Source organism: Strongylocentrotus purpuratus, unplaced genomic scaffold, assembly GCF_000002235.5.
Source record: "Strongylocentrotus purpuratus isolate Spur 01 unplaced genomic scaffold, Spur_5.0 spur5_scaffold_10, whole genome shotgun sequence".
Taxonomy (NCBI): Eukaryota; Metazoa; Echinodermata; class Echinoidea; order Camarodonta; family Strongylocentrotidae; genus Strongylocentrotus; species Strongylocentrotus purpuratus.
Genome location: NW_022145595.1, coordinates 25,570,784 through 25,585,030, shown reverse-complemented (window position 1 = coordinate 25,585,030; position 14,247 = coordinate 25,570,784). Strand labels below are relative to the sequence as shown.

Sequence of the window (14,247 nt, the reverse complement as noted above, 5' to 3'; positions counted from 1 at the left end):
TTCAATGATTTAAAGGCAGACAAGGAAATAAAATTTCCTTAGCTTACATTTTATTTTTCTAGCAATTCACATATATATGTTCGAGGTGTAAACTAAAATAATACAAACAAATTGTAAAATCAAGGTTTTTCAAACCTATTCCATCGCACATGATTACTATATTCCAACTAAATAAACAGAAAGAAGTTCTTCCGATGCATATGATAAAATTATATAAATATTAACTATGTCTATATAAATCATTTCAATATTACTATGGTATCTGCACTATATAAAAGTGAAATTACTACTTTATCAAATTGTGAATTGACAATAAAAGAATGCATATAATCTAAAGAGTAATATAAAATTAATAATAATGATGAAAAAACAAAAGAAACAATATTTGATATATTCTTCTAGCTTACATACAACATATAAACAACATTTTAAAGGAAATTTTCAAAACATCTGCTTTTCACTTTAAATTAAAATATTGAAAATAATATTGAAATTGGCAATTAAACCTCTCGCAAGATTTACAACTTGTTTCACAAAATAGATAACAAATATACTTCTCTACACTTCAAAAACATGTCTTTAAAAATGTCCGACAAGCATGGGCTAACTCATGCCTGCATGTGCATGTGTGATGCACAAAATATGAAAGGTTTGTTGTATTAGCATTCTTTTCAATAAGAGCTGTATAAAAGAGAGAGGAATATTTAAAGCGATACTGAACTTAAGAATTTTTTTGCCCTAGCATACCGTTTATTGCACAGCGCCATCTCATGATCAAATTGCCATTAGTGCGTAACCCAATGCCTAATTCTCACATCGCAGACAGAGGACTATATGGGGCGATAAGGCTACAGCTGACCTTAGATGGCGCTAGAGTGGATTTTGTGGTAGTGCTTCCTGTACAGTATGGCTTTAAAATTTGAGATGATCCATTTCACATGAACAATGTGAACCTACACTATAATGTTACATCAAGTTCTTCCTGAAAACATGATTCTGAAGACTGATTTTTCCCTCAAAATGGAACGCATGATTTACCCAAACACCTATTACATGTAAATGATAAAGATGAAACGTTAACTTTTTCATGATGCACTCACTTAAATATTCCCCACCAAAGGAAAACATTGGTGATACCTATTTCAGTTTTGAATTTGTTTTTAAAAACAAAATATAGGAAATGTTACATGGATCAATTTAACATGATTTTGTTTAGAAAAGTGAAATTCATCAAATCCCCATAAATATTTCACAAGTATATACTGTAAGTTATTTCTTAACCTTTATCAGACTCATGAAAAGCAAAGCAAATATAATAGATCTAATCATACATGTATCGATATGTATCGATATGTATCGACATATATCACGGTGAAAGCACTAACATTATATATCTAAGTTTCCTTTTTCCTTAATTTCTCTTCACAAGGATTTTAATTCCATCTAGATTTGTCATCTATACAACAAACTGATGTAAACTTATTTCAACAATGAACAATTATTGTAATAAAACTACATCAAAAAGGGAAAGATATTTTCTACAGATACAAATCACAATTTTGTACATCAAAAAGCTTACTTTCATGATTATTTTAAAAAGAGGTAATACATGTATAATATATATTTCAAATTGACAACCCTCTTGCTATGTATACAATGTAAATGAAGATAACTCAGCAATATTTAGCCTAAAGTAACAAAATATTACACCATTGCTACTACATCATACAAAAAATATTTCATACACTACAATCATTTACAAAATATAGCTCATGTTAATGGCTTGGATAATGAAATAAATACAGATTAAACTGTATGAAGCAAGTCCCCTTTTTAAGAGCAAGAAGTTCTCTATCCCAATAATTTTGGGGGATTTAACTTGATTATAGTAAATTCCAAGAACTTACCACAAATCAGCTAAATATTCACAATCTGTTGTGTATCATGGTTGAAAATACTCCTAACATTAGAAAGTAAATTTGGGCAATACCATTTCCTAGCAACAGAGAAGATTGTTCCAATATTTCAAGAAACTGACAATTTTTTTAATCTTTAAGATGCAGCATTAAAATTAGCTTCAATAAACAGGTTTTCACTGTACAGGAAGATGCCACATCCAAGCTGAAAACCTTTCCCTATTCACATATCACACAAGTTCTTCACATCTACCCACGTTTCCTCCATAGGAGTTTCACTTCATATTCAAAGGGGTAACGCAAGATCGTTAGCAGAGTCGAAAATGACACGCTACTTGTGGAAAATTTCCCACAAATTTGGATGCTTTTCGCCCCCAAACGAGTACAAAATAGTCTTTTAACCCTAGTTTGGTAGCTCAACGAGTACAAATTCACAAGGAACCCTATTTTGGGGGGAATTTGAGTTGCGGATTCCTCTTTGAAATATAACAACCCTTTTTCATGAAATTTCTTGCTCTTAAACAGAACCATACCCTTCTTCAAATCCACAACATTTCAGAAAAGTACCCCCTTTTTGGGGGACATTTTCTAACTATCATGCATACACCCCATCAACCAGGATTTCATCATAAGCTTGAGAAGGACATGAGGTAATTAGAATGGCTAAGATATGAAATTGAGGAGATTGAGGTAATTAATAGCCCAATGTACATATGCAACCAAACAATGGTTACTTTTCTTGAAGGAAATTTCAAACTGCCAAATCCAAACTCGCAAATTGACACCATATCCTTATCCTCTGAATAAATTTCTGAAGCCTTTATACCGACATTCTTCCTTTTGATGCAAAATATAGACTTTCTCTCTTGAATTAGAACAACCCTAACAGGCTTCGGGATATGGACGCCAACACCAAGGGAACAGCAGTGATTCTCAAGGAATTTTTATACAAATCACTGACTCGCATGTTACTGCCATTCCGACATACTCCATCAACATTACACTAAAAAGAGATATACAAACATGTATAACTAGGCTAAGACGCTATCATCACCTATGTTTGGTCCAAACGAACGAACCCCTCATTGATCAGGCTCCAGTCTGTTGAGTTCGGTGACGTAGACCTCGACGCTCTCTTGGTCGAAGAGAACGAAGTAGATCTGTTTGAGAGAGGATGCCATGACGGATACAAAGTAATGGCTGATCGTGCGGAGGATAGTCTCAGCTGCAATCTGCTTTGGAAAACCAGCCCTGGAAAGAAAGAACAATTTAATAATAAATGTAACTTTGGTTTGGTTTGGTTTTATTTTCTGTATACAAATTCAAATACATACAAGAATACAATTTATAAATATAATAAAAAACAAGAATTAAAAACGGCTGGAATGCTCTATCAGAGCCATTATTAAAATGGCTCTGTTCTTCCTAGAGGTCTAGAAATTGTATACCACCAAATCCACATGGTGGAGTGCTCAAGGTGCACATAGAAATAATTAAGATAAGAATCAAACAGAAGCGTTTTTACTTGATTTTTGAAGGAATAAGAGGTTATACACTTTTTGATGTCCTCAGGAGGGCTATTCCATATTAGGTAGGACACGCGTGAGCAAAGGATCTTTCCCCCCAAGAATTTGCAACTTTATGAATCACATATACACACCCGCATACTAAAGAAGATATCAAATTACAGGTAATCACACTAGTTCCATCTTGTATAAAGACCCTATCCGATGATCATACAAGTTTACATCAATGGAAAGCTGAATGAACGTAGAATACAATCATAAAGGAATAACAAATACTTTCCATTTCAGTATTGCACAGAAGTAAATTGAAACCTCATTTTCTGCATCACTTCAAATGACAGTTCAACAGGAGTAAAATTTGCCACAGTTAGGGTGATTAATTCCTAGCATTTGTCCTTGTGTGCAGACTTGTACACCCATTAAATTATATTCCCTCAAGTCTGGTGACAGCAAATTATGACCAACTGCACATGGAAACTGACTTCCATGCCAATAGAAATTTAAAGTGCCAAAACTGTAATACTGTATTCATTGTTTTGTACAAAAACTGTATCTTTCTGCTCAAATTTAAACTGGGGTCACAAACTGCAAAGTCAGGTATCATTGAAGAATATTTGTGTCAATAACTCAATATTACTTACTTACTTACTTACTTAAGCCGTCCACACCATCACTGGGATGTATGATGGCTTCTGTTTCACTATGGCTTGCCACACCTTCCTGTCTTCTGTTAACCTTGTAGCTTTAGTCAGGGAGTCAACTTGTCTGTTTTTGCAGTCCGCCTTGATGCAGTCTGTCCATCTCTTAGCTGGTCTTCCCCTTGGGCGTTTGCCATGTATATTTCCATTGAGAAGGATGTGGGGGTATCTTTTTGAATTCATTCGGTTGATATGTCCAAAGTATCTCAGTCTTTTTGTGGCAACCCTGTCGATGATAGTTTCTTCCATATTCAGTTGTGTTCGTATGTGTGTGTTCCTTAGCCTGTCAAATCTGGTCACACCCATGATTCTCCTGAGGCATGCCATCTCAAGAGTGTGAAGTCTATTTTCATCTACCTTCTTTAATGTCCATGTTTCTGCACCATATAACAGAATAGACAACACCAGGACTTTGTACAGATCTACCTTTGTTGAGCAGCGTATATCTTGTGATGCCCAGATTTTCTTGAGTGCTTGGAATGCTCCTATTGCCTTCCCAATGCGGTGCTTTACCTCTTCCGAGCAGGATCCTGTCTGGCTTATTGTTCCTCCCAGGTACGTGAACTTATCTACTTGTTTTAGCTGTTCTCCTCCAACGTTTATATTCAATAGTTGAGGCTGTTTGCTTATGGCTTGTACTTCTGTTTTGGTAATGTTTATTTTCAGTCCAAAGTTTGAGCTGCTCTGATGTACTAGGTCAACTATTGTTTGGAGGTCTCTGTCATTGTCAGCTATAAGGACTATGTCATCCGCAAATCTTAGGTTGTTGATTAGCTGTCCCTGTACTCTTACGCCGATCTTGGTGTCATGTATAGCGTAAAGCATCACAGCTTCGAGTAAGATGTTAAAAAGTTGTGGGGACAGGGCACATCCTTGGCGTACCCCAACTGTGGTTTTAAACCAGTCGGTCAATTCACCATTCACTCTGACTGCACTGCTTGATTGTTGGTAGAGTGCTTGAAGTAGGTGTATGTATTTTGATGAATATCCAAAGAAGTTCATTGCTTTCCACAGCCCTTCCTGCCAGACTGAGTCAAATGCCTTTTCGTAATCGATGAAGCAGCATAGGAGACTTTGATTTCTTTCAAGGCGCTTTTCCATTATCTGTCTGAGGGTGAACAGTTGATCCATAGTGGAACGTCCTGGTCGGAATCCAGCTTGTGCTTCGGACAGCACTTCTTCTGTTTTCTTCATGATCCTTCGCTGGAGGATGATACTGAATACTTTCCCTGCATGGCTTAGCAGGCTAATACCCCTGTAGTTTCCACAGTTGAGTTTGTCTTTTTTCTTGTAGATTGGTGTTATTATGGCTTTTCCCCAGTCAGCCGGAAAACTTTCTTCCCGCCATATTATGTTGCACAATTTGTGAAGTATGGTGATTCCTGTTGGCCCAGTAGCTTTGAGTTCCTCTCCTGTGATGCTGTCAAATCCAGGTGCTTTCTCTTCTGCGAGTTTTCGTACAGCAAATTCTACTTCATCTCGCAGAATGTCTGGAACCGGTTCGAGGCTGGCCATCTGAGGTATGTTAGTAGCTTCTCCATTTGTTTGGTTCTGGTGATTGTACAGTTCCTCAAAGCTTTCTTTCCATCTCTCTTTAACATCTTTCATCTCGGTAAGGATTTCTCCATCTTTGCTTTTCACTGCCTGCATTCTGATGCTAGATTTCTTAGTGATTTGTTTGATTGTTGTGTAGACTGCCTTGGATTTGGTAGCCTGACGTGAGGTTTCCACTTTTTTGCATAGATCTTGTATCCATTTGTCTTTGCAGCCTTTTGTTTTCCTTCGTATTTCTCTGTTAAGGAAGTTGTATCTCGGTCTTTTGTTTGGGTCTCTTTGTTTGTCTTGTTTCGCTTCCTTTCTCTCATCACTCAGTCGGAGGACTTCCTCACTTATCCAGGGTTCTTGTTGTTTGGATTTTTTAAGTCCCAATACTTTCTGTGAGGTTTCATTAATGGCTGTTTTTACTTCTTTCCATAGGTTTTCCACATCTGTGTCATCTTCCCCCAGCAGAGGGCCAAACTTTCCTCCTATTTCAATTTCATAATCTGTCCTGGTTTTGGGGTCTTTGAGTCTAAAGACATCATACCGCTTCAGGTACTGCGGTCTAGGTTTTGCTTTGAGCTTGAGGCGTAGGTTGGTTATAATTAACTGATGGTCTGATCCTACATCAGCACTTGGAAAGCTTCTTGCATTACTAATTGAGTTTTTCCAATTTTTGTTGATCATAATAAAATCAATTTTATTATGGGTGTTTTGGTCTGGTGATTCCCACGTCCACTGGCGGCTTCCTTTGCTTTGTTTGTATAGCGTGTTAGTGATGATCAGGTCGTTTGCTGCACAGAAATTAAGAAGTTTTTCTCCCCTGGGATTGGCCTCCCCAAGTCCATATTGACCTATAACCTGGTTCCATTGCTTGGAGTCTGATCCTACCTTCGCATTTAGGTCGCCCATTACTATAAGAATGTCTTTTCTTGGAGCTTTCTCTATCGTTGCTTGTAGTAGGTTGTAGAATTCCTCAATTTCCTCTTCACTGTTGGCTGTGTTTGGAGCGTAGACCTGTATTATGGTCAATGATCCTGTTTGTATTTCAAATCTTGCTGATATAATTCTTGGTGAGATGGGGTTGTAACCAAGAAGTGCATTTTGGGCGGTTTTGTTAAGAATCAATGCAACTCCTTCTCTATGAATTTTATCTTTCCCCGAGCATAGGATTCTGTGTCCATCATGGGTGAAGTCTCCCATGTCTGTCCAGTGGGTTTCTGCAATGCCGATGATTTCCCAGCGAAATCCTTTTAGTTGATGTAGTAGTATGTCTAAGCTTCCAGCTTGGAGCAGTGTCCGCACATTCCATGTGCCAATTCCAATCTGTTTTTTTGTTGTTAGTAGTGGTGCTTTCTTTGTCGGTGGTTCTTCAGTAGCAACTCCCCCGTTAGGCTTTCGAGCTGTTGCGTCATAATTCACTGCTTCTTGCAGGACCACGGGCTGAGTTGGCAGGTTAGTAAAGGCAGGGGCTTTAACCCTGGTGCTGTTTGTGTGTACTTCCATTGTGAAACAGTTTCGCTCATGTTGTAAGCTAGGTGGACGAGACACTCCTCTCCTAGCCACCCTGGTCTGTTTGTCCCTGTTGTACGAGTCAACAGGTTAACAGTCCCCACCACGAGAAGGTTGACCAGGACGATTACCCGTACTCTCACAAGTCGGTCATACCCCTCACGTTTTGCTTGTTACTGCAGTTGTTACCGGGGATGTCTCCTCCTTGTATGGTCTACCAAATTTGTTACAAAATGGTAAGAGAGTATAGGCTTTTTTAGGGGGAACTCAATATGCACAATGATAAATCACTATGATTGTTAACTGGGTGGCAAAGGAAGGGTAAACAATTTCAATGAAAATTTGATTAGCTTTTCAGATCTCTTACCTGCCACTACTAACGGATGGAATGGCTATGGATGTGATGTTCTTCTCATCTGCGAGGGCCAGGCAATTCTTAATGCACTTCTCCAGGTTACTGACGGCATTGGCCCCTCCCCAGCTGGGACTGTTGACGTGAATGACGTACTTGGCTGGGAGGTTGTGGGCAGGACAGATGGCAGCTAGAAAATAAGAAGTAAATAGTGTTTTTTAACACATTATAAACCGCATTTTATAATGGTTCAAGCTGTCAACATAAAACATCTATTTGGCAGGTAGGTTGTGCACAGTACGTAAGGCAGATCAAAATTGATTTATGATGTCGGACCACAATTTATAAATTTAATGAATGTCTATAAAAATATTAATAAATCTGGATTTATATAGTGCTAATATATATCTGTAAAGCGCTTTGGTCCTGACAAGTCCTATAGAAGAATGAACTATTATTAGTAGTACAGAATACCATCTCTAAGCAATTTACAGATATCATTATGAGTGACCCCGGTCATTTTAGTAATCCATGCATAATGTGTACAATTTCCACTCTTTGGGGAGTATTCCAATCATATGGTCACCATGAGGGCGTATGGAAATTTCTATCACAAAGGCTTTCAACATCCTACCAGGTTCCCATTTCTGTCCTGGGTATGGAGTGGCAAATAGAGATGAATGTCTTGCCAAAGGAGATTAGTGTTATGTCAGGGATTGAACACTCAACCTTTGCATTTACAGTCAAGTGCTGAAACCACTCGACTACGACACCTCTACAGGCTGGTAGGGTATGTACAGGACATTTATGGTAGCTATAAAAGGAAAATAGAAAAAGGGTGAGACATATCGACCAAGATATATTTAAGAAAGGTAGAGATGTTTTTGTTTGATAGCATGAGGACCATAATTAGTCATGAGTATCATGAATTCTAAAAGAGAACATATGACTTACGGCAAAATCCTTTTATTTATAAATTACTTTATCACAGATATCACAGAAGGTTGCTACTTTCGGAACAAAACATTTAAGATTCAGTGACCTTTGCACTTAACAAACTTTCAAGGCAGTTTGAACCTATGTGCATTTAAATAAAATTGTAGAGAAGAGAAGAAGGGGTTGAGATTACGTACTAAGATGGCCTAATCCTTACCTCCAGATATATCTAGTGACTGAGCTGCACGAAGCTTTGCCACTTCCTCCACGAACGCTCTACCTCCTACCTTCTCTAGTGCACTCCCTGAGAAAAAAAGATCACATTGCTTTAGGATTTAAAAATGCATGGAAACTTGATAGGTGGCATACATTTGTATGTCTTTTTTAGAGAAGGTCCCTTTTTCAAACCCCTCTTTTCATACCTCAGGTATGAACAAAATGTAATCTGTGTATTAAACAGCATTTGGCTGACAAGTACATGGGCAAATTTAAAAACTGCCACTGTAATTTGAATATCTATTTATTTATAGTGGCAGGGATTTGGAAGGATGAATCATTACATCATTAAACAAACTGAAAATCACATTTTTTATATTGGTGGTAATACTCCTTTTAGGAAAATTATTGTTGCAAGCCTGATCATTAAATGGTTTGTTTATGAGAGATAACACACTTTATGGCAATAACCCAAAAAATTTACTCAAGAAAAACTATAATTTGGGTTTTCTGTCGTATGCAGAAATCCTAAATTTGTATTCTTTCATCAATATTCAACTATAAACACATTTGTTTATAAAATCCTTGCAGAAATGTGTATATACTCCTTTTAGGAAAATTATTGTTGCAAGCCTGATCATTAAATGACTTGTGTTTGAGAGATAACACATTTCATTGCAATAACCCCAAAAAAGGTTACCGGTACTCAAGAAAAAATATAAATTGGGTTTTCTGTCGTAGGTATGCAGAAATCCTAAATTTGTATTATTTCATCAATATTCAACTTTAAACACATTTGTTTATAAAATCCTTGCAGAAATGTGTATAAACGAGATTCTCTTTCACATTATGATACAATTTAAGTGAAGTTTTTAGGGGTTCTCAACACTTTAGAGTGAGTTTAAGGGAAAATAAAGATTTATGAAGTATTTCATTACAGGAAAAATGGGAGGGGAGCTCGAAAGATACGTCACAAGGTGCCAATCCGTGTTTAATTGATTGCACCTTAAACAATTCTTAACTTTCTCATTTTTAATCAATTTTGCTCAAACTTTCAATGACCTGGATCTCTAATTTTTTGCTTCTATTAAAACCAACTTTTATATCAGGGTGGACTTCCCCTTTAAAGGTATAGACCAGTTTTGGAAATGCCCCCCTCTCAAAAAATAAAATGGAAGCTCTTATTACCAATCATGTAAAAGAATATGTTTTGACTAATACGTGATGATACAAATTTTGCTGGGAAACTGCCTACTAATTGATATATTTGGTAACTTATCATATCGATCCGGCCTGGATAGATATTTCGTAGTTCCATATACATCTTTCTGTGTACAGTGCTTGTAACTTTACCAAGACTGGGCCAAATTTCTTATCATTTTGATGATGCCAGCACCTTGCAGTACACACAAATACTTATATGCTAGATGATCAACCTTTTCTGATCGATTCCACAACGTTTCTCTCACAATACAATCGCATGACCATAACTGGTCTATACCTTTAACTAGTTATTGATACTGACCTACTTCTCCAGCCATTGCATAGGTTGAGTTGGTAGGATGGACCAAAGCGTCAGCTGTGATTTCAGTCAGATCTGCTTTGACAACTGTTAGCTGGGGTCAAAACATGAGTAACACATTATAACAGCTGAGTGTATCTGTATAGAGGGTTCACAATGATGTCAAGAAACTTATAGTATTTGTGCACTGGTGTTCTTTAAAGGGATCGTTTAACGATGTTAAATCTGAGATGCAGGGCTTTACGTGTTATCAGTGTCTGTGATATGGTGCTATATTGAAGCCCTAAAAAAATTGCGCTTCAAAATAATCAAGAAGTGCCTCAAAACAGTAAAAACATTTGAGTGACTGGTTTTACCATACTCGTTTTCCCCAATAGACTGTACTGTTTGGCAAACGCAAAATTTGATTTCGATTTTCAATCATAAATATCTTGATTTAATCAGACAGGCGATCGGCTTGTAAAAGTCATGGGTTTCTTGACTGACATAAAGGTTTATAACTATAATTGTAGCATGAGCTAAATCAAGGATTTTTTTAAAGGATCTAGGACAAAGTTATCGGATCCCTTTAAAATGATGATAATGACAAATACAACTTCTAAAATGCAAAGTCTATCTAGCACAGTCTTTCGGAGGCGCAGTCTACAACATGGTTTTATTTTTAGGACTTGGTTCAATCCCGCATTTCAAACTGTGGAACAATGTAAATTTCTGTGATTCATACTAAAGTAAGAAAGATATGAATGTTTGAAGTTGCAATCAATCAAACACAAATGGGCAACTCTGTGACATAATTTCAATCAGAATTTGCTCAAACTTTCACTGACATGTTCCTCTCATTTTTCTTCTTCTGTTAAAAACAACTTGATATTGAGGTGGACTTCCCCTCTAAGGGCGCGTTCATGCTTGATTTTGACGGCCAGAATCAGGCATCTGTTACGCGTTTAGTTCAAAACACGATTGCGTTCATGCTCATTTTTGTAGAATCACCGAAAAACGGCGATCACGATCGCCGATCGTAAACTCACAAAAAGATAATTGTAAACGCGTTTAAATGGGGTCAACGCACTGACCTCTAGTGGGTCTACGTAGCATGCGCACACAGGTTTGCGAATCCAGCTGAAGGCCACCCAAGGAGAATTGCCTGTAGAAGTGAGCATGAACAGTGCACCGTGGAACTGCGATTACGATGAGCGTTACGATGAGCGTTACAAATCGCTCATTCTGCCTTCAAAATCAAGCATGAACGCGCCCTTTGTGAAGTACATGTCTGAGGAAGATCACTAAACCATAGAAACTGTCACAGGCGATAATTTTTGGATGACTCAAACATCTTTAAGATTTTAATATCCTGAATTCCTAACAAACTGTTCAAAATTATATTAGTTTCTTTCATCTGATTATTTAACCCACTGCTTACTGGAACCCAGTGGTTTATGTATTAAGTCTTTGAAAATTTAATAATCCAGTGTTCAAAGGGTTAGATAGTCAGGGGCTGTTTTTGCTTACCTTCTGTCCAAGGAATAACTTTTTCTCACCCAGAATCGACTTTCCAGAAATAGTCTGCAGAAGTAAAAGGATAGAAAGACAATATAAACACACAAAATATTAATTATTCATTCTCCTTGAGAATGAGATGAAGAAATGAGTAAAGTACTTATAAAGATTGAAGAACCTACATCTGCTGTGGAAACAGTACCTCATGAAACAACTTCTATTTCTTTACTGTTTAAATGTATTGAAAACTAAGCACATGATTATAGTTTGAATCCTGCATGGCTCTTATTCTAAATAGACACTAAATCACTTCAAATTCCATTTTCAATGGTTGAGACTATCATCAAAGAGTTCTTCATGACACACTTTTAACCTTCACATGCATTAGTCAGTCTTACATAATAATAAATAATAGCTCACATTTATAATGTGCCTAATACTTTGTTTCTAGGCACAGCACATATTATTACCCCGGTCATTGGATTCAGGCTTACTCTCATCACAATGTATGCACATTTTCCACTCCCTGGGGAGCATTTCATTATGAAATAATGCTGTACCATACCTTTCCCTTGCTCACAGCTGCATTGGGTTTAGGAGTTAGTGCAGCTTTCTTCACCACCGGTTTCTTGACAGCAGGCAGCTGCTTCTTCTCCGCTGGCGTCTTGGGTTTCTTCGGCACCGGCACCGCAGCAGGAGTCTTCTGACCGAAGTCAAAGACCGACTTGGCCTTGGACCCCCGCTTCTTCATCAGAAGCTCAGGATGGATCTGAGGCAGGACACCCCCGCTTGCGATCGTCACGTTCTTCAGGAGATGGTGAAGCTCTTCATCATTAGCGACGGCCAGGAGGATGTGCCGCGGGGTAACGCGAGCCTTTTTATTGTCCCGGGCCGCATTCCCGGCCAGCTCGAGAATTTCAGCTAAAATTGGATGAAAATTATAGAAAGTGTGTATTGTGTTTTTACAGACGTGTGCCAATCAGATTATTTACGTCTGGGGAACGACCTTTAAACGTCACCATGACTCAGTTTCAAACAGTTTCAAAACTCGGCTGAATCAGTTTGTAACTTCCACTGTTACCTGGATTACAGGCGCACGCCACAACGCCTAGTTTTGTGACTTAAATGGCCTTTCATGAAGACTTCAACCAATATTACAATATAAGGTGATGTAGAGAATGTTTATTTCAAATATCATAATTTGCACTGGCATCTCTGGAATGCCTCCTTCCAAGTAATATGGATACCACCATGCTGAAGTAACACGAGTAGTGATGGGAAATGTTTTTTTCTTAAAAATCATTTACATGCTCATTCAAGACATTAATTTCGAAATGCTCATGTCTGTAAAGAAGATCAAGACATGTTTTACATATAGGAACAAAAAGAAGATTTAGGGGATTCCCTTTCTATTGAAGAGGATGTGTTAGAATGAGTGCTTGATGAAGAAATACTTCTGACTTCAATGTAAACATGGATCTAGAATTAGATGAGTATATAAGTGGAAGCAATTAATTAAGGGCTCATGTTACACTGTAGTTGGTTGTACGAGTACTAAACACTTTGAATCAAGTGGAAATGATCAATAACTTACATGTACCGTAAGTTTAAGGAAGTACATTTTACAGTAGAGTATGTGGGAACAATATATGCAGCCCACGTGTATTAATAAAAAGTATGGAAAATATGCAGTGTGCAAAACATTTTGCGCGCAAATTTAACAGGCAACCATGCATTTGTCACAGAAAGATCAATTTTAAATTTTGGTTTTCTTCACATGTAGTGCATAGCATTTAAACACCATCACATCACGTCTTACAACTTAAACATGTATGGTGTAGATCTATACATGCATTCAAGTTTAGTATGATTCTATGTAGTATGTACTTATACAAGGACATGTAATTAATTGTATAATTGATTGTATAATAAAAGGTTATTTGATCATTCTTAATGTCCTGATGAAGATCAAGTACAAGTGTGGACACTTTCAGTTTCAATGATCATCTCAATCCTGATTGAGTTCCAATTCCAATTTCATTTTTTTTTCTTCAATTTTTAAAAACTTATAGAAATAAAGTCGACAGAATGTAAACTTAACAATTTGTCACCATCTAGACATATTCATATTCAAATACTTCTGAGAAAATATACTGCACAATTATTGCTACGATATTGAAAAATCATGTTTACCAGTGAGGTATTCTATCACCGCAGCGAGGTACACTGGAGCGCCCGAACCTATGCGGTAGTGGTGGGTGCTCATCCGCAGGTATCTGTCCATACGGCCGACGGGGAAGAGAACTCCAGCCTTCGCTGACCGAGAGGTGGATTTTCCTCTCGTTTTCCCGCCTCTCCCCGAATGCACTCCTCTGGCACCTCCCTTAGCAGACATAGTTGCAATCTGATCGAGAAAACACCTACAAAAAGACAGGGAAGATTGTAAAATAGGTGCTTTCTGAGCTCCTTTCGTGTGCTTCTGCCTCGAGCCGCCTTACGCTGCGATTACACACTAGTATTTATCTTTGCGAAC

General features: G+C 37.6%; 1 protein-coding gene across 1 annotated transcript; it reads right to left on the bottom strand.

Annotated features, from left to right (window-relative positions):
- Positions 1-14,247, bottom strand: LOC576250 (core histone macro-H2A.1). The gene is made up of 7 exons (XM_776575.5): positions 13,908-14,247; positions 12,280-12,635; positions 11,727-11,780; positions 10,221-10,311; positions 8,697-8,783; positions 7,559-7,733; positions 1-3,167 (listed from the first exon to the last, which is right to left on the bottom strand). The coding sequence occupies exons 1-7, from the start codon at positions 14,107-14,109 to the stop codon at positions 2,999-3,001; spliced, it is 1,134 nt and encodes a 377-aa protein (XP_781668.1). The 5' UTR covers positions 14,110-14,247; the 3' UTR covers positions 1-2,998.